A 19,581-nucleotide genomic window follows, 5' to 3' on the forward strand; every position below is an offset into this window, starting at 1 on the left:
AAAAAATCCCACACACATTACGCAGCAAACACAGCATGCACGCGATGTAATTCTTAGAGATGATAGTGTGTTTGAAAGCAGCGAGAGAGTGTATAAATATTGGTTTTAACAGCTTGCGCCACTGGAAAACACGCGCCTCGAGTAACCCTTGTCCACAGAGCAGGTCTGATCTCCGCTTAAGTCCGTAAAAAACGTTCGAAGTTCGACAGACCACATCCAATCACCTCACTGACTTACCTGCGAGACGTCATTGCAGTCTCCCAAAGCTGTCAAATTCCTGAGATGGGGGAAAATCGGAAGAAAGTACAGTCCTCCCCCCTCTCTCAACCGAGTCCGCCTTTTATGTTTGAGCGGGTGTTGAACAATGCACAACTCCGATAACCTACCACAATCATAGACCCCGCCTCCAACGTCCACCGCAGAGAATTTAAACAGACAGCACTGCGCGCGACGGCGTGTTAAATTTGCGGGATGAAGTGCATACTTTGAATTAGTAGCATGGCGTGTGTGATAAAGTTTCACCTGCGCGTCAAACAGCTCAGAGCGCTGATTTGATCAGGAACTTGATACAGTAAGTAATCGTCAGGTAACTTTAAATAGATAGCGCGAATGTGCAATGCATTACGCACAAAACGTTCACATGTTTAGATTTCACGTTGACCTGCACAAAGTGATAAATTGCACTGTTAAAATTACAGCAACATTTTCAACAGGTAATATATATTCTGAACAATTACTGTGCGTTCCACGTAATTTATGCTGCTGCGCTCTCGGTGGACAGTTACGCACTTAAGAGTAGGCTACAATCTCACTGGTTTTAACATCCTTGACATACGTTTGAAAACGTTTGTATGATGTGTACTTAAAGTAGCCTACTTGGCATGACATGTCACGTGGTACGTCTGGTTGGGAGGCATGCTACAGGTGGGTGGGCATGCCTCGTATCTGTAGAGTTGAAAGGGTACATCCCACACCAGAGCGGAGAGTTTGGCACTTTTCAGGATTTTCCTAAGAAATAATTAAAAGGACAACAAATTCATTCTTTACAAGAATATAAACATTAATGTGTACCCTCTGACTTCAAGTAAGAACACAATATTAAGAACTTCGCACAACTGCACAGTGAAGCTCCTAAATTGGGTTACATTCGAAAAGCACACTTACTCGACATCTACAGAAAACACAATTCATAACTGTATAACTTATAGCTTTATATGACAAGGCTGTATGATCAGTTACGGCCTGTCCCATATGCAAGATACGCACAGTTTGCATAAGCAGATCTTGGAAATTCTGCTTAAATTTGTCAAAATTGTTTGCAACTTAGGGGAGAAGAGCTGTTCGGGAATGAGAATCATGCATACCCATTAATAATTTCAGTAATTTGAAGAAGTCAAATGGTGAATGTTATTCTGTGTGTTCCTGTACATTTAATAAAGGGAAAATTCAAACTGATGTTTCTAAGGCCATGTCGTTCTGTGCAGTTGGCCATTTCCAGTGCAGGGTTTATTTTATTTATACATTCATTTTTTTTATTTTTTATTTTATTTTGGTAATTGTTATATGTCATTGTTTGTGGATGCGTACAAATACAACGGGCTGTTTTTTGTTTGTTTTTTTTTTGTCCTTACAAAACATTTACCCAACAGCGCGAACCCAATTTTCATTTGGCATCCGCTCAGCGAGCGCGCGTATGTGGTGATAGCGCGCGCATGGCTCGAGCTTCACCGCAACGATTTCACGGATGCATTGACGTCACGGTTCTCTGGTAATCAGCAGAGGTTAATCTGCCAGGGGGCGGGGTTATGCAATTGTCTGAAACAGGGCTTGGGGGGGGGGGGGGGGGGGGGGGGGGGTGGGCGTTTGAGCTGTGGAATTATGGCATCGACTTCCATCTACTAAACTGAGCGTGGAACAAATAAACGCAACAGCAAATAAACATTGCATCAGTCACCAAATATTGTGGAATTGACTTGTGTTATATTCGGTATCAGCACGCGTAAGAGTCTTATACCTTCACCGAGCTAAATACTATTATGACTTGGCTACTGCCAACCGTGCTACTTAGTGTGGACGCCCACTTTTATGATCTTCTGAAACATTTCCTATAGTTTTCTGTAGGAACTCAAATTTTTAATTTTATTTGTTTGCATTATAGGCTGATAGAATAGGTCTGTCTGACTGGTACCTGGCTCATAAACTGAAATAAGAAACCCAGCAAACTTTACAAACGCTACTGGATGCATCATTTGTCATTCATCGATTTGTTTCGGAGAACATTTTTCCCCTCTCTGCAGGGGAAGCACTAGGGTGGCGGAAAAGATAAACGGCAGAGTTTTTCCTAGTGGGATTTTTACACCACTGCAGTCTCTAGAGTTTACAGAAAATGGTGCAATAAACAAAAAAAAAACATGCAGTGAGTAGCAGTTCTGTGGCTGAAAACATCTTGTTAATGAGAGAGGTCAGAGGAAAATGGGAAGACTTTCAAACTAATGGCCACAATTACTGAAAAAACAGCTGTTTACAGCAGTGGTGTGCAGAAGGGCATCTACAAAGGTCCTAACAAGGTACTAGATAGGTGTACCTAATAAAGTGACCACTGAGTGTGTGTGTATACACACGCGCGTGTGTGTGTGTGCATGTGGGCGTGGGTGTATGTGTGTGTGCATGTGGGAATGGGTGTACGTGTGTGTGTGCACACGCATGCGGGCATGTGTGTGTGTACGGGCGTGTGGGATATATTAACATTTGGGATCAGGTAGAAGCCACAGATGGGGGTGGGGGGGGGGAAAGAAGACGAAGGCTGGATTTCTTTACATTTTATTTCATGGTGGTTGGAACACAAGACACAAGTAATAAAGTTAGTAATGGAGATGTCATGCCACATTTGTCCTGTGCACTGTCCTTCAGGTACGTTTCAATCGCTATTAGTTTACATGTACAAAGGCCAGGCAGGGAAATCCACTGGGAGACACAAATTAGGAAGAGAGAAGAAAAAAAAGTGTGGCATTCTGTCTTTGTCCACAAGGGTGACCTCACAGACACTCTGAGCTTATTCATTATTAACATAAATATTACCATTATGTATTATTTTACATTATGTGAATGAAACCAATATACAGTCTAAAGTAAGAGCACAGACATGTGTGGGCACAACTGTCGCCCGTGTCTGGTGATCTGTAGGTTTTAAGGCAAATTCTTTAGTTTTTCATCCAGACATTGTTTTTATTTTGTTGTTGTTGCTCGTTTTGTCTCTATTCTTGTCTGGTTCTTTTCGCAAACCCAAGTGGTTTTGCTGATTTGTCATCAGATCCAAATAGCCTTCAAAAACGCACATAGAAATGTCAATTTATGCACAGCTATTTCAGTCACAACGAGAGGAAAAAACAAAAAAAACAAAAAAAAAAATATGTGTAAAAAATAATTAAATTAGGTTTAGCTACATTTTCTAGCCTGTAATGCTGATTTTTTTTAAGTGTACGTGTGTACAGGTGAGTGCCGGGGTAGTGACAGGCTCCTTGGCTAACATTAGACTGGCAAATGAGAACACCCCCCCCCCCCCCCAATAACACTCAAAATATAGATACATAAATATATTTTATCCCTCCCCCCTCCACTGAGACATAGAAACATTAAAGTAAGAGTAAGCTTAAGTGTATTCTCCAGGACAAGTTAGACTTTGTTCCAGTGTATAATACTAAAAAAAAAAGACCTCCACAATTACACATTGCTAATTTACACTTCAAATTGGGCTGTACAAAATGATCTCTCGTGGGGGGGAAATAAAAAATATACTTCATAATAAAACATGAATACCCTTTACAGGACCATTGATTCTACTACATACAAGCATGTGTCTTTTTTTTTTTGTCTTTCACGGTTAGAATATTACTTTGAAAATCAACCTGAATGCGTATTTCAGTCATATAGCACACTTTGGGCCAACAGAACACATTCCATTGCATTTATATTCATACAAGTTATAAAATCATCATCTCCACAATACAAACCCATGCATTGTTATTTTATTGTGTTGTAATCATTATCAGTTTGACTATATTCACACTGTTTTTAGGGCCCAGATTGGAGGATGCAAGGAGTCTAGCTATAGTGAAACCTCACTTTACTTCTAAAGAGAGTGCTTTTAAAATTCAGATGTCTCATAAATAAATTTAAAAAATGTGGACAGTTTTAAAAAATGTGGCAACTGTGACCAATCCAACATTGTCAGTATCTCATTCCTATTCTTTTTTTTCCCCTTCTGAAGTTCTGAACATCACAGTTTCTTCCTCTCATTTCTTTCCTCTTCAAACTGTGCTACAGCACCTCCTTGTGGTGTGAGGGTATAATAACTTTTGGCACAATTTAATGAAAAATAAAAAACCAAACGTTAAGAAAAATAGAAATAAGAAAAACAATGTCTCCTTGCTTGAATATGGTGTCAGGCATGCAGATAAAATGCCATAAATTTCAAATATTTAAAAATACACAATGTTTCCTTTGAAATGTATGCCACCACATAGTTACATATTTTCTCAGAAAAAAAAGACAATTTGAAACTGCACTATTCAGAGAAAGAAAATCAAGACCCAATTAACATGAATTCTAAGAGCAGCATGCAACAAGTGATCAGTACTGTATCTGATTTTTTCCCCCCTATTTGTAAAACATAACACGCAAAATATCAGCGACGAAGTTCCTAAAACAAACGGCACGTAACCTGTTCACAGTTTCAGGTATTTTCATTATAGTCAATACATTTTTTTTTTTTAATTGCAAAATGATGAATAGAAGATGAATGCATATTTTCTGATATGTAATTCCTTTAACAGATTCTTGCTGGAATGGTTTCCATTTTAGCTTTAAAGATCTATAACGCACTGGATTCAAAAGACGCATAAAAATATATACTGTATTTATAGATATTTATAAGTTAAATTATGCGGATAAATAGGAGGGGCGTGATCGCTATACGTGGTGTGTGGGTACGTATGTCATGGGGGCATCCATTGCAAGAAAGCTCAGTCTTCTGCTACAGCTAAGGTACCTCTTTGTCCTTTCCTCTGGGGAACACAAATCCCAAAAAAAACACTTCTAAGACTGTTACTAAGTGATGCCTTATTTTCTTGCTGCGAAGTTGAGGTCGAAACATTAGTCTGCAGCGCATGATCTCAAAGTGGAGTTTTGATATCTCTTCTGCAGCACCTGCTCACAGTGTAGTACGTGGAGGCTGTGGTCACAGAAGCCGAAAGAACCTATGGCACCAGGCGAAGGCAAAATGGACGACACCGGCACCAATGTCTTTCGCCACAATTCAAGTAATGAGCATGGTTTTCTTGAAGACGACGAAAATAATGTACATGACGTTTTTTTTTTTTGTTTGTTTCTCGACACCATGTGTTATACATTTGGAGAAGGATTTCATGTCAGGAGGGATGGGTGAAAAAAACAAAAAACAAAACAAAATATATAAAACAAAACAAAACAAACAAAAAAAAAAACCCAACAATGTATTTTTCAATACAAAAAGCAATGAAAAGTATACAAAAATAGAAAATAATTACAGCAGTAGACATGGTGGGTTGGTGGGTAGGCGGCTCCAGGCTATTTGGCGGAACAGTGTAGTATTGTGGGATTGTTTAAGGCGTCCTCCACCAGGTGTAGCTCCACGCCGTCCACGGTCACGTCCTTCACGCAGCCCACGAAACCCGTGCTGTACGCCTTCGGCAGTCTGCGCGCCACCGACGATTCCTCCAGGCCACCTGGGGGCGACAGAGCGCAGAAAACAATTTTTTTTTTAAAATGGACACTGGCGGCTAGTTCGACAGGCAGAACATTCCGTAACATTTTTAAGGTTCCGCGGGTCGGACGGGAAGTTCTCCCGGCTCGCTACGTTTCGCAGCGGTCCTCGACATTGTCGGCGCCTGGTTGGTGGTCGGGGAAAAGCTGAAGTATGTAATTAGGCACAGTATGAAGGTCTCACGCAATTGCCTTCTCTGTCTCCAGTGCTCCCCTGCAATGTTCTGCCTGTGAATGTTCAGTTCCGTGCCACTCCTGATCTAAAAAAGATTGCGTAATGTTTTGGTGTTGTGGAATATACCCGGGGACACAAGTCGGAGTACAACAAAGGCGGCTAAAGTTTAAAAATCCATGCGCACAGGTGCAGGGAGACAGCAGAAGTACTCTAGGCCATCGCCATCCAAAGAGAGTTGAATTTGAGGCTGAGCCTGTGGGCGCTGGAAGGCGTTGGACACGCACAGGCCGCTGCGCCATTCCTTTTACCACCAGACAAAGCGATAAAGACACACGCTCACGCCCACCCTACTCCTGGGAGCCACTCTCCGACACACACACACACACACACACGTGCACACACACACACACAACACACACACTCACACACACACACACACACACACACACACACACACACGGAGCGCCAAAACACTGCGTCTCACACGGAGATCCCTGTCACTGGATATTTCAACTGTCTAAATCACTCTCTCTCATTCACTCTCTCTGTCTCTCCTTTATTTCTCTCTCTCGGACGCAAATTCAAATTCAAGTTGCTTCGTTGGCATAAATAACTATAATTTACAGTTAATTTATCGTAAATTATATCATACATATATAAATATTATGTTAAATAATAATACAATTCAATGAATAATAATATGGAAATAATAATAATTAAGTTCGTTTTTATCATTGTAAAATAATTTTAAATGATCTCTCTCCTGCAGCGTGTGGATGTTTTTTCTCTTCTGAAATCGGGCACAGACAGCTCGTGTTCTCGTCCTTTTCATCCTCGCTCTCTCTCTCCCTTAATGGGGGACGCGTGCCGGGGACTCTGGGAGCGGCAGGGCTCATTTGAGCAGGGGGGTCAGAGCGGAACACGTAAATAAATAATGAGATATGAAGAGGCCATTGACAGAAGTGGCTGTCGAAACGAGCGCTCCTCCAGGATAATGTATTCTAGCCGCGGGGAACCGGCTGCACCTGTTCCAGCAGGGCAGCAGCTTCGCGGCTAGGGTTGCCAGATCTCCGGTTTTCAAACGGAATGTCCGGTTTTCATATTATTTGTACAGGTCCGTAATTTCTGAAAAAATTAACTGCGAGTTTATTATGATGAATTATTATTATTATTATTATTATTAATCTGCATTTGAATGACTTTCCAGACGGTGCTCCAGGTCACACGTCAGTTTCACGGGGACATGATTCCGGCCCCCCGATGTCAGTTTCAACAGCTCCCAACCTCGTTTGCAATTATGCTGCCAGCTGTGCATGTTGTCCAGTTTTGAAAAATTCTAAATCTGGCAACCCAATTTTCAGTGCCTATCCTCACTGTGCGGTCCAGTCAACATGTGCTCATTCCACCATCTCACACACACACACACACACACACACACTCGCATGCACATACTCACACACACACACACACACACACTCGCATGCACACACTCACACATGCACACACACACACTCGCACAGACACAAGCACACACATACACACACACACACGCACGGACACACTCACATGTACACACACGCACGCACACATGCAGGTGCACACACACATGCACAAACACACGCACACTCATATATATGCACGCACACACACGCACACACACACGCACATACTCGCACTCACACCCACATGCTCACACACTCACACACACACACTCACGTGCGCACACACACACACACGTGCGCATGCACACATTTAACAAGGCCGGTCACAAACTTTTTGCTTCGTTTAGCTTTTAATCGATGCGACAATCCATTAGGCCTCGCTTATCAAGCTGTACCTTTCACAAAGGCATGTTGAGAAGTGACTCAGAAGGCAATCGGTGAGATAACAGCCTGCGCCTTTGTCTTTCTGAGAGACCGCGTTGGCTTAATTATCTTTAATTGCATCTGAGTGGAATCAATATTATCTCTTAAATGTTGCAGAAAGTTTGCTCTTTAAGGGTGCCTATTCTATCGAAGTGCTCCCATTGGTCGTTACGAAGTCACATGATTTAAATCAGTGTGACGGAGGGGCTGAGTCACCTGCCCTGCACCATGAGTCAGCGGATCAGTAGCCAATGGTGTGACAGGGACAGATGTGACTGCAGGTAAATTTGGGTGTGGGGGGGGGGGGGGGGGGGGTTTGAAGAGGCGGTGCAGAGTGGGGGGGGATGCTGAAAAGGGGCTTACCCAACCAGAGGGCCCCGTCTGTGTCCAGCTGTGTGGCTGCAAGGGGTGACGAACCAGTGACGGCTGCCTCATTACCGACCTGCAAGGAACCATCTCTCAGAGCCCTGCGAGAGAGAGAGAGAGAGAGAGAGAGAGAGAAAGAGTTGGGAGAGAGAGGGGGGGAGGTAGAAAGAGAGAGAGAAGAGCGAGGGAGAGAGAGAGAGAGAGAGAGCAAGAGAGAGAGATAGGTAGAAAGAGAGAGAGAAGAGGGAGGGAGAGAGAGAGATAGGGAGAGAGAGAGAGGGGGGTAGAGAGAGAGGCAATGGAAATGAGATGCAATTAGAACAAAACCATACACCGGCTTTCCAACCCGAAACTGAATAATGCACCTGCAGCAGTGATTAAAATAAACAAGTCTCCCAGACTCGCCGCTGTGGCCATTAGCGGCTGCTTGAGTTTTACGTTCATGTTTAAGCACAGGAGGAGTTCTTTAAAACTTTAGGAGCTTTTCCGTAAACCGCCCCGCTAACAGAGCAACAGGGAGGGTCCGTAAAGTTTAATGGGGCGAGCCCGGCTGGGAACTCAAACACGGGGCTGGCCCGGCGCTGCCGGGACCTGCCGGGACCTGCCGGGACCTGCCGGGACCTGCCGGGCGCTGGTCGGCTCGCTGGCCGGTACCTGCTGGCTTTGACGCGGACCCAGCTGTTGGTGTTGACGCGCACGGACGACTGCAGCACCACGGGCTTGGAGCCCAGGTCGTAGGTCATCTGCACGCGGCCGTCCACCACGGCCAGGGCGATGTAGTCGGAGCGCTCCGCGCCCTTCCCGCTCCACAGGATCAGGCCGTGCGTCGCCTCCGTCCTGATGCTCAGCTCGAACTTGTTGACCAGCAGCGCCTTCTCGCTGCGGCCGCGGGGGGGATGGGGGGAGGGAGAGAGAGAGAGAGAGAGAGAGAGAGAGAGAGAGTGAGAGGAAAAGAGTAGCGTCACCATCGCTCAGGTGCCGCTTTCCCACAAAGCCCCATTCCTGCTGAGGTCACCTGATACCCTTTATATAACGGCACCCAGCTGGCTCTAACCCCCCCCCCCCCTTCCCCCCCCTCCCCTCCTGGTACCTTTGAGGACAGGGAATGTCTGATAAAACGATGAACCCGTAAAGCTATTCTAGCTTCTCCAGAGTAATTTCCGGAGGTTTCCGGGTCAGATTAAGCTGAGGATGGTGGTGGTGGTGGGCGGGGGGGGAGGGGGAGCGGTTTGGGCAGTATCCTGGGGGGCGCTGGGGAGCGTGAGTGTGAGTGTGAGTGGGGGGGGGGCAGTTCGCTATGCAGTGCTGCTGCTGACGCTGCTGGTACTGCTACTGCTGCTGACACCCGACGTGTTGCTCTCTCTCTTCCTGCTCTGCCTCCCAGGGCCTCGTGTTCACTTCCTCTTCCGCAGCAGGGGGGGGGGGGGGGCCACGGATATTTGCCGCGGTCCGCTCAGCTGTTTGATCTTGGCCCCTGGACTCCTGCGGCGAAGGGGGGAACTGATGGGGGGGCTGTGGGTTTTGGGAGTGAGCTGCTGCTTCCCCAGTTCATATAATAAGGGGTGGGGGGGGGGGGGGGGGACAGTTGTGGGCCCGTGAAGTGGGACAGAGTATTATGCACACTTGGGGGCCGGAGGAAAACGCAGCACAGCGCCAGGGACACTGACAGATACTCACTCTTCAGCACTCAGGAGATGGCCAACACATAAAACTAATCTCATGTGTTGGCTGGTTTTGGCATGGGTGGGCATGTGAGCTGGGTGTGTATTTGTGTGTATGTGTGCATGTGTGTGTGTGTATGTGCGTGTGCGTGTGTGTGTGTGTGTGTGTTGAGGCAGGTTAACACCGTGGACAACACTGAGGCACGGTAGACTTCAACAGGAGCTCTGAACAGGACGGCGATGGCGGACGGACACAAAGACGGCACAAACACACGAGACAAACACAGCACGAGACACGGGGTGGGGGGGGGGCGGGGGGGGTGGAGGGGGGCGGAGCTTAACACAGAACTGAGCGAGCGCCGCAAACACACAACGACTCCGAGGAATCGCAATGAGCAGAGACACAGGAGCAGAGAGAGAGAGAGAGAGAGAGGGAGAGCATAACACCGCAGAGGGGGACCTTAATCCAGCTCCGCTCCACCTCTCGTCTCCATCCTACCAGAGAGGAGCAAACCACCAAGATAAAAACTGAAGTTCTGCTCGGGGTGAAGAACGGGCAGGTAGGAAGGAACATCGCTAGCGACAGCGCATTAAAGGGAGAGGGATCAATAAACTGCTATTCGGAGTCAATTGTTCGGCTGGTCTTTAAGAGGCAAATAAAAACCTGTGATTCTGTTCAGGTGAGCACTCCGGTGGAATTCTACGCCAGAGTTGTTTAACCTGGCGGAGGAGAAAGAGTCCAGAATCGAGCGCTGTGCGTCTTCGTCAAAACCGCAAGCCGTCGCTGTCGCTGTCTCTGTCTCTCCCCCCCCCCCCAGCTTTCGCCGTCACAAGCACACCCAGCTGTGCGCTGCCTTCTCGAATTATTCAGCTCTAGAAAGGTGCAGAGATGCCCCCCCCCCCTCCCAGCCCCCGCAGCCTCCCCAGCCCTCCACAAATGTGTTTCCCGCTGAGAGGCAAGCGATCTGGCCGCGGGATGTGAGAGAACAGATTAGGGGCCTCAGGAAAACCCACGTGAGAGGGGTCTTAAATGCCCTGCCTAAACTCTAATCAAAGGGTGCCAGGGATCGCCTTAACGGTACAAGCAAAAAGGATTCTGGAATAATCATTCAACCGTGTTCAGTGCTTCATCTCTTTGGAGGACACACAGTGAAAGATTACTGGACTCTTTCCATGATCCCCCAACCTCCCCCCCCCACCCCTTCCCAGCACAGACAGCCACAATTTTTGGGACGGCAGAACTTTGGGAGCACACCTTATACCCGATAACCCGCAGCCCCAGAACGCAATGGTTCAGTCTTGTTTAAAGACTCCTTCAAGCACTGTGTGCATCTATTTTTACACAAAAATAAGCTCATACACAAGAACGACTTTTAAAATAGAGATCACAGTCACTCCATTATTAGACACTCCAGCCTCTCTTGGTTAGTGGTGGATTCTGTAAAGTATAATTTGCTCTAGCTGGATGTGCTGATGGTCTAACGCACCTTTGTTACGGTCCCAGTGCCCCAAGCTGAAACTGCTGGCCAAAGGTCCATTGGAGGGATTATATAAATTCGGCCTCTAGGTGGCAGTATGGCGCAACCATCCGACCACTGCATTGCAGGAGGCTTTTACACTCCGTGGTAATTATGGAAACGGCCTGTACCAGCGGTGTGATGGAGGACTGCACTCAAATGAGAGGCGGCGCTAAGTGCGCTGGGACATACTGCCGCCTCTGTGACCCCTGTGCTCGGAGGGGCGGGGTTTGGGGCTGGGGAGGGTGTCGGGGGATGATGAGGGCAGCATGCCATTTTGTGGGAGGGGTGGGGGGGCCCACACGGGACTCACCTCTCTTCTGATGGGTTCTCCAGAGATTCGGGACTTAGGGAGCAGGGGGAGAAAGTGAAGGGCATGCAATAAGCTCCAGGGGAGGAGGGGACGGCCTACTGTACGCACCCCCCCCCCCCCGCCCAAACCCCCCCAATCCCCCAACCCCCCACCCCCCCCAGGCCTCTCTCTACTGGGCAGACTCACCGCGGAGTGCTCCAGAATCAGAACCCGCACCGCTCTGTCTCGACCTCACTACACCGGGGATGGGGGCTGGCCATATTGGGGGCAGCAAAGCACCCAATGCAGATGGGAAGTGGGGGGGGCTAATATCACTGGGGGGGGGGGGGCTAATATCACCAATCACCTCGTAGGCGCGCTCAACAGTGGTGAACGGACGGGGGCAGGCTGAGTGCTCGGTTAGGTGCCCATGCACATTTTCTAGGGCGCTGCAAAAAAAAAGGCTCCTTTTTTTTGACTCACTACAATCTGACTGACTCACGTTGAAAGAGTAGTGAAGAAATTCAAGTTCAGCAAAAAAAAAAAAAAAAACGTTAAGTAATCATACTAGGAAAGCTAAAAACGCGAAATATCAGCCCCCCGCTCTGAGCGCGGGACACGAGCGTATCGATTCTGGACTCACGGGACGCCGCGCTGGTCGGGGAACGAAGACGAATTTCGGTTCGCGTTAAAAAAAAAACGGTATTAGAAGATATTATCGCGGGGTAGAGCAGCCGCAGCGCTAACGTCGCCGCGCTAACGTCTGCTGAGGAGTTCATTAACTGCGAGAGCCCTTTGCTCAAAAGCCAAACCATGCTGAACGGATGGGCGGCCTCGTACAGAAGGGCCGGTCAGCTTTCTTAGCCCCAGATTAATTTTAATCCTGCTTTTTTTCATTTATACAGGACGTGGCACCCATTAAACCCCAGGCACTTCCCCGGTGAATGAGAACGGGTCCTGCGTCGAAGTCTAAGTGTTATTGATGCCCGCTGCTCTATCACACTGGCACCGAAAACTCTCAGGGACGTTTCGATCTGACGCGCTTTTAATTATAATAAGAGAAAGGCCTCGATTAATGTGTCATTTCCTCCGACCGTCCTGGGCTCAATTACTCCAAGTTATGGTCGGAGATTTGACATCATGACCACTGCTTTAATGTGGACAGAAACCTTCGAAGAGATCCTCAAAGAATGACTCTTAAGTAAATCGAGTGATCTGCTTGGTTGATTTCTTTCAGAAATTACTCACCGAGTTAATTATGTCGAAAAGGGGCGATTTCTTCCACCGAACCACTGGCATGAACATTTATTTATTTTTAAACAGGGTTCTATATTCTTAAAAGGATTAAAACCTCTGAGGCCAAAATCTTTCCAAAGTGGGAAACATTTCACATTTTCGCTGTTTTTAGTAGCAAACAAGGGAACAAATTTAGCAAAAAAATTTGGGTTCCTTCATGTCAAATTACAATTAACAACATCCAGTCGCAGGATGCAGAGGTTTACTGGAAGGTAACTTAACTTCGGGGTCACGCATGCAGAGTCAACATTTCAAATTTATTCCAAATACTCGTGAACACAATGCTCATCTGTCATGCGGGCATGCGCTCGAGGTACAGTAAACGGACCACAATGCATTTCTACAGCAATCACACCCACAAATCTCAACAATGAATACAAAACCAGGACAACATGGGAAGCCCAATTTTACAAAAATCAATTGAGCCCTGATGCAATGGAAGTTTTAAAAAAACAAAAACAAAACAGTTGTAACAAAACTACTAAAAGCTACTGTTAGTCAAAATTTAAAAACGAATTGAAAAATACCCAGAATCCTTCAAGGTTTACTTACTCTGGGAGCTCATTGTTCAGTTGACTTGAGAGCAGGAAAGAGACGACAGAAACACTCATATAAGACAGACGGGAGACAGACAAACTGACAGACGGACGGACAGACGGACATAGGTACAAGTGCCCGACAGGGTAAAGCTCCACGTACAGATGAGAGCACACACAGAGACATTGGGACTGAGACAATAGGAGGGACGATAAGACTGTGTGTCTGTGTTTGAGTGCGTCCTTACAAACACCGTACAAATACAGCAGCCGGTACACAATAACCACAGCACTTCAGGTAATAACTCTTAAGAATGATCGTGGATGTGACAATTGGAACCAAATTTTGGAATTTGGAAAAAATGAGCATATTAATAGACATACTGCATCTGTCACATCTGCTTCCTGTAATCTGCTTGTGAGGTAATTCCTGCTTAATTAAAAACCAGTCTGTCTCAGAGGATGACCAACGGTCACATACACGGGGCATAACGAATGGAGTGTGTAGGCACTGCAGCCGCTAATTATGACTATAAATCTATCAGCACCACGTAGCCAGAATACTACTGTTTGAATAGCAATTAATGGTTGATGGTGCCACCCCCCCCCCTCACTGTGTAAACAAGGACTGATTTGGGCTTTCTTCAGGCAGTGCCGCTTCCTGTGTTTCTGGGTGGAAAACATACGGCACGAATAAGCTGGTGTAACTTAACATTAATTACATTAATGCCCTACTCAGACAGCTGATTGGCTATTGTAATACAATAAGGATGCTGGGGGTTAAAATGAGTGGCTCTCCCTCTATAGCAATAAATCCAAACTTATTGACCTTATTTGGGAGACGAGTGAAACTGCACTGTAGCGTTGTGATGATTTGCTAACGTTGGAAGTAAACAGGAGCGATGTGATATGAACGTTGTAAATGCTCAGAGAGACTGCGCCTCTCTGTGGGACTTCTGAACAAGCATCATGTTGTGTGAACTCACTCCCCTTCAGCAGGAAAAAAAAACACGGATTATTTACACCTGACCTACAGCCCACTGCCAAACAGCAAGGGATCCGGACAAGCTATTAGCTGAAGAGAAGAGAGGCAATCTGCGAAAGCTAAATCTAGATGGAGAAAGATCTAGAGAAATCAACCATATCAAAACTGGGGCTTTTAGAATAGTAATACAGATCTCTCGATAGAAGAGGGATACATATAAAGACCGGAGAAGATGGAGGAGACCAACTGCACCCCCTTACCTCTTGGTGACGGCGTTGTGATATTCGATGAACGTCCGGCCGTCGAAGGCGATGGACTCCATCTCTCCCGCGGACTTCTCAATGATGGCTGACGTGGAAGGAAAGGAGAAGAGCATTTGTCCGATTAGAAAATCTGTCCTTCATCAAAATAAAAGCAAAAAAAAAATTCCATTCGGCTTTTCCATAGTATGATGATAGCGGGGTGGGCCTACGGGGGGGGGGTTGAGTGGGGGGTGGGTCTACAGGGAGAGTTGAGTGGAGGGGTGGGTCTACAAGGGGGGTTGAGTAGGGGCTGGGTCTACAGGCGGGTTGAGTAGGGGCTGGGTCTACAGGCGGGTTGAGTAGGGGCTGGGTCTACAGGCGGGTTGAGTAGGGGCTGGATCTACAGGGGGGTTGAGTGGGGGGTGGGTCTACAGGGGGGGTTGAGTAGGGGCTGGGTCTACAGGCGGGTTGAGTAGGGGCTGGGTCTACAGGTGGGTTGAGTAGGGGCTGGGTCTATGAGGGGGTTGAGTAGGGGAGGATCTACAGGCGGGTTGAGTAGGGGCTGGGTCTATGAGGGGGTTGAGTAGGGGAGGGTCTATGAGGGGGTTGAGTAGGGGAGGATCTACAGGCGGGTTGAGTAGGGGCTGGGTCTATGAGGGGGTTGAGTAGGGGAGGATCTACAGGCGGGTTGAGTAGGGGCTGGGTCTATGAGGGGGTTGAGTAGGGGAGGATCTACAGGCGGGTTGAGTAGGGGCTGGGTCTATGAGGGGGTTGAGTAGGGGAGGATCTACAGGCGGGTTGAGTAGGGGAGGGTCTATGAGGGGGTTGAGTGGGGGGGGGGGGCATGGCTGGCTCTCAGCCCTACCGTTTTGACAGTTTGACCCAGAGAAGCCATGCTGGCAGACGCACTCGTAGCCGTCCAGGATCGGGGTGCAGAGGCCCCCGTGCTGGCAGATGTTGTGCGGGACGTCCCGGGTGCAGGGGTGGTGGGGGAACATGGACACGTCGCTGGAGCGCAGAGCGTTCTCTCGTTTGAGGATGGGGGTGCCCATGAGAGTGATCTGGGAGCACAAAATCCACTCGTTAGAACCTCTTCTTCATTAGAACCACACACACATACACAGTACATAAACCGCTCATTATTACTGCTCAAGTTTTTTCTTGCAAGGTTTTCACTTGCACAAATATTCATGTGAAATATGTAAAGGTAAATTCAACGTAATAAGCAAACTTAATAAGCAAAACAACCCCATCTAAAAAAGAAGTACTATTTTATTTTTGTCGGTAAGGCCAGTTCTAAGGGCTTCACCTTGGAACGTGCTCGCTCAGAAGAGCGACATAAAATCTACAGAGCGTTTTAAAAAGACCCCGTCCGGTCCTGTTTTCGTCTCCCACCTTCTGTATGGCCCCCTTGAAGCCGTCCTTCAGCGAGGCCGCCCTGGCGAGCTTGCTGAAGTCCGGGGCTCCGCCCACAAACAGGGACTCCTTCAGGTTGAGAGCGGTGTGCTGGTTCTGGGAACACGAAAGAAGAAAAGAAAAAAAAAAAAAAAAAAGGACGGCAGGGTGAGATCGTCGCCATGGAAACGCACAGACCTTTTACAAGCCGTGACCCTTCGAATAGCCTCAGAGTCATTTTGTTCAGCCTTACCTGGGGGGGGGGGGGGGATGGAGGGGGGGACCAAAGTCACATGACTAGCTGAGCTGACAGAACAGCAATTTCATTATAATAATGATGCATGACACACCACCAGCATCAGCAAATAGTTCATGAACTTCTTCCTGGGGTCTCTCCATATAATTGGTCAAAGATTTCATTACAATCTCATCCAGAAAGGGCAGGTAGTGGGTGCTGGCTTTTCGTTTCAACTGAGCAGCCACATGCCAGATTCAACTAATCAACCCGCCAGAGTCTTTGCAAAGGATCATTAGCAGAATCAGGTGCGTTAATGGCTTGGTTTGAATAAAAGCCTGCACCGACACCGGCCCCTTTCTGGATGAGACTGAGGGTCGGCACTACGGCGATGTAGTTCAGAGAAGCAAAAATATTTGCGAAGCGATAAAACCAACAAAGTGTTTTGAGTGCGGGGAAATGAAAAACAGCTATGAAGTCTGGATGGCTTTGCTGATGAGAGATAATGGGGATGTGTGATTGGTCCTCTCAGATCTCTCTGAAGTCCCGCAGGGCGCTAAATCTTAATTGGCTACATCGCCCGCTCCGTGGATGACCATGAAATCAGCGTTCTCCAACCTGCAACGGGAACCGCTTTCGTCGCGTAAGGACTTTGGAGCGGAAGGCGCCCCCCCACCCCCCGCGCTTATTAAAAAAACAAAACAAAAAAAAAAACGAAGAGTCTTTATTTTATGTAGGGCAGTAATTGCCTGGAGGAGGAGCGCAGCCTAATTTGCTGGGGAAAAAGATCTGCCAAATGTACTGGTGTTGACGTTATCATTTACGCCAGCCCCAACTCCCCCTACTCCACCCACCCCCCACCCCCCCACACAAAGGCTGAGTGTGGATACACACAAAGCCTTAGATGACCATGGCTGGGGGGGGGGGGGGGGGGTGGGGCTTAAAGCAGGTCCGGCCCTGGTCCGGGGCGCCATGGCGACAGGGCAGAGTCTATATTTCATGCCTGCTGCTTCCTCCTGTGCGTGGACCCCAGCCCCCAGCCCCCCCAGGAGAGGGCTGTACGGACGGACGGGCGCGAGCGTTCCCAGCAGCTGCAGATTGGAGGAGACGGGTGGGGTGGGTGGAGTGGGTGAGCGGCACTTTCCGCGCGGCGGCGTGCAGATGAGTGACGGCGGAGGTGGGGTTGCCGTGGACGCAGACGGACACACAAAAGTACAACTCTGTTTGGCTTTTGCACCCCCTCCCCCCCTCCCCCCCTCCCCCTTTCTTGTCATTTCTCCACAAGTCTCTCCTGTCCATATCTCTTGCCCGTAAAGGCCTCCCGGATGGGGACAAACAAAGAGGATTTGCCGCGTTATTGGGATCTGATGCGCAGTAGATAACCCCGCCCTCTCCCTCGTCCCCATTTCCTTTCCCTGAGCCTGAGGCGAAAGCCAAGCAGAGTTCTTTATCAGACGCCCCCCCTATTTCACCAGGGCGCCGACACTAATGAAACAACCCCAGGGTCCGTCAGTCAGTCCTTCCGTCTGATTTCCTGAGAGATGGGATCGGAGATGATGAGAGGCGCGGATGGGTCCAAGCGGGCGGGGGCCACTGGAAAGGATGGAATTTCTAAGCGACCAATCAAGACAAAGTGGCCATTTACCTTGCGCGATTTCTTACATCCAGACAGCAAACAGAAAGAGGAGACGACGAGGCCGGGGGGGGGGGGGGGGGGGGTGGGGGAGAAGGGGGGGGGAGGAGGAGGGGAGAGAAAAACATTGACAGAGAGAGCAGAGTTAGAGAAGAGGAGGCCGGCAGTTTTGTGCGCACAACAAAGAACCAAGCAACACAGAGAGAGAGAGAGAAAACTGGCAGGGCCACCGTTCAGCAGATCATGCAAAGATCTCAAAAGTTTAGGAAGTAAGTTCCGACAAATCAGCCTGTAATTATTTTAACATAAAAAAACTATTATTATGAAAAAACAAATGTTCTTAGATGGTCCCAGCATGCTTCCACATAATTTGAGAATTCAGTTAATTTCTTACTAAAAATAGGGCTGTATGAATATTTCAGAGATCACCACTGTAATATAATAAGACCAATTCCGGTTCACTAAGACCACATGTTTGCCACTAGACTATCTCATCTTATCCTGAGCATTCGCTGTCTGGAGCATTCAGGTGGATTCTTTTTTGATGAACAAAAAAAAAAATTCTTGTCATCATTCTCTTCAACTTCACCCTTCATTTTGGGAGTTGCTCCTTTTTTAACGAACACTCAATCCTTCCCTCATCGAAATAACGAAACTTCAGTGACAGTACAGTCAAACACACTCAGCAGAGCCTCATTTCCCATGAGACTACCCCCCACCCCCCCGCCACCTCCCGAACTTGCCACCTCACAATTCGCTTCCTGTCTTCCTCCGCCCGGCTTTTATCTGATTAGCCGCCGCCGCCGCCGTCGGAACGGAAACACGATTAAGCCGGCACGCGCGGGAAGAAGGAGGCTAATTCACCTGCGCCTTCGGGACCGAGCGCGAGCGGCCTTCACCTGGGAGCCTCCCGCGCCGTTACCCAGAATCCTTTTCCCTCGGCCTAATCGGATATGACTTTCCGCAGACTCGCGGCATTATTACGTCGCTTTCAATCGGACTGCTTCCCTGCTTCGTCCACTAATTGCCTCGCCCGAGCACCGATCTCATCCTTTAATTAATGCCTTCCCGAATTTCGTCTCACCGCCCGTTCGGCTGCACCGCGTCCCGTACGCTGAGGGACAGGGGGGGGAAGATTGCTAAGTTCCGCGGGCGCGAAGATATTAGCCGCGTGATTACAGCGTGGTGCTCAACGAGCACAGCAACAGTCGTGACGGGATTCATAATGCCTTCTCGACAAATCTAGGCTAAGAGGAAGCGGAATCATGAGGACACAATTGTGTTCAGAGTGTGTTTTTCACTCTCTTGAAAAACCACATCAAAAGGGCAGTATATCAGAGGACACTGTGGTTCTAATTCTCATCGCTTTTAATACTACTACTCTAGATGTTTTTTCTTTTTTCTGGCATTAGACTATTACTCTTTTTTTTATCATTCCATGGGGCACGTAGTATCTGTTCTGGACTGTTTTCTGTGAGCCATACTGTCACAGTTCCTCAGTCGAGCGCCATAGCAACAGGTGACTGATTGATCCATGACGTGCTTAAAAATGGACGCCATATTGCAGCCAATCAAAAAGAAGTT

The 19,581-nt window shown here is 47.8% G+C and overlaps 2 protein-coding genes across 3 annotated transcripts in view; both read right to left on the minus strand.

Annotated features, from left to right (window-relative positions):
* ptpn11b (protein tyrosine phosphatase non-receptor type 11b) overlaps positions 1 to 399 on the minus strand; it is a 38,094-nt gene extending 37,695 nt beyond the window's left edge. The window contains exon 1 of one of the 2 annotated variants that reach the window (XM_035383453.1): positions 238 to 399. In XM_035383453.1, coding sequence (XP_035239344.1) covers positions 238 to 251 — 14 coding nt within the window. In that variant the 5' untranslated portion in view covers positions 252 to 399. The remainder of the gene's footprint in view (positions 1 to 237) is intronic. The other variant, XM_035383452.1, reaches the window with a different exon arrangement.
* A 2,405-nt stretch (positions 400 to 2,804) lies between these two features.
* LOC118207959 (agrin-like) overlaps positions 2,805 to 19,581 on the minus strand; it is a 168,128-nt gene continuing 151,351 nt past the window's right edge. Inside the window, exons 7-15 of the mRNA XM_035382183.1 lie at positions 18,010 to 18,021; positions 16,130 to 16,246; positions 15,600 to 15,795; positions 14,753 to 14,840; positions 13,524 to 13,547; positions 11,697 to 11,729; positions 8,860 to 9,084; positions 8,203 to 8,306; positions 2,805 to 5,762 (exon numbers count right to left, since the gene is read on the minus strand). Of these exons, the coding sequence (XP_035238074.1) occupies positions 5,605 to 5,762; positions 8,203 to 8,306; positions 8,860 to 9,084; positions 11,697 to 11,729; positions 13,524 to 13,547; positions 14,753 to 14,840; positions 15,600 to 15,795; positions 16,130 to 16,246; positions 18,010 to 18,021 (957 nt within the window). The 3' untranslated portion in view covers positions 2,805 to 5,604. The remainder of the gene's footprint in view (positions 5,763 to 8,202; positions 8,307 to 8,859; positions 9,085 to 11,696; positions 11,730 to 13,523; positions 13,548 to 14,752; positions 14,841 to 15,599; positions 15,796 to 16,129; positions 16,247 to 18,009; positions 18,022 to 19,581) is intronic.

The sequence above is a fragment of the Anguilla anguilla genome, chromosome 11 (genome assembly GCF_013347855.1).
Source record: "Anguilla anguilla isolate fAngAng1 chromosome 11, fAngAng1.pri, whole genome shotgun sequence".
In the NCBI taxonomy this organism is placed as follows: Eukaryota; Metazoa; Chordata; class Actinopteri; order Anguilliformes; family Anguillidae; genus Anguilla; species Anguilla anguilla.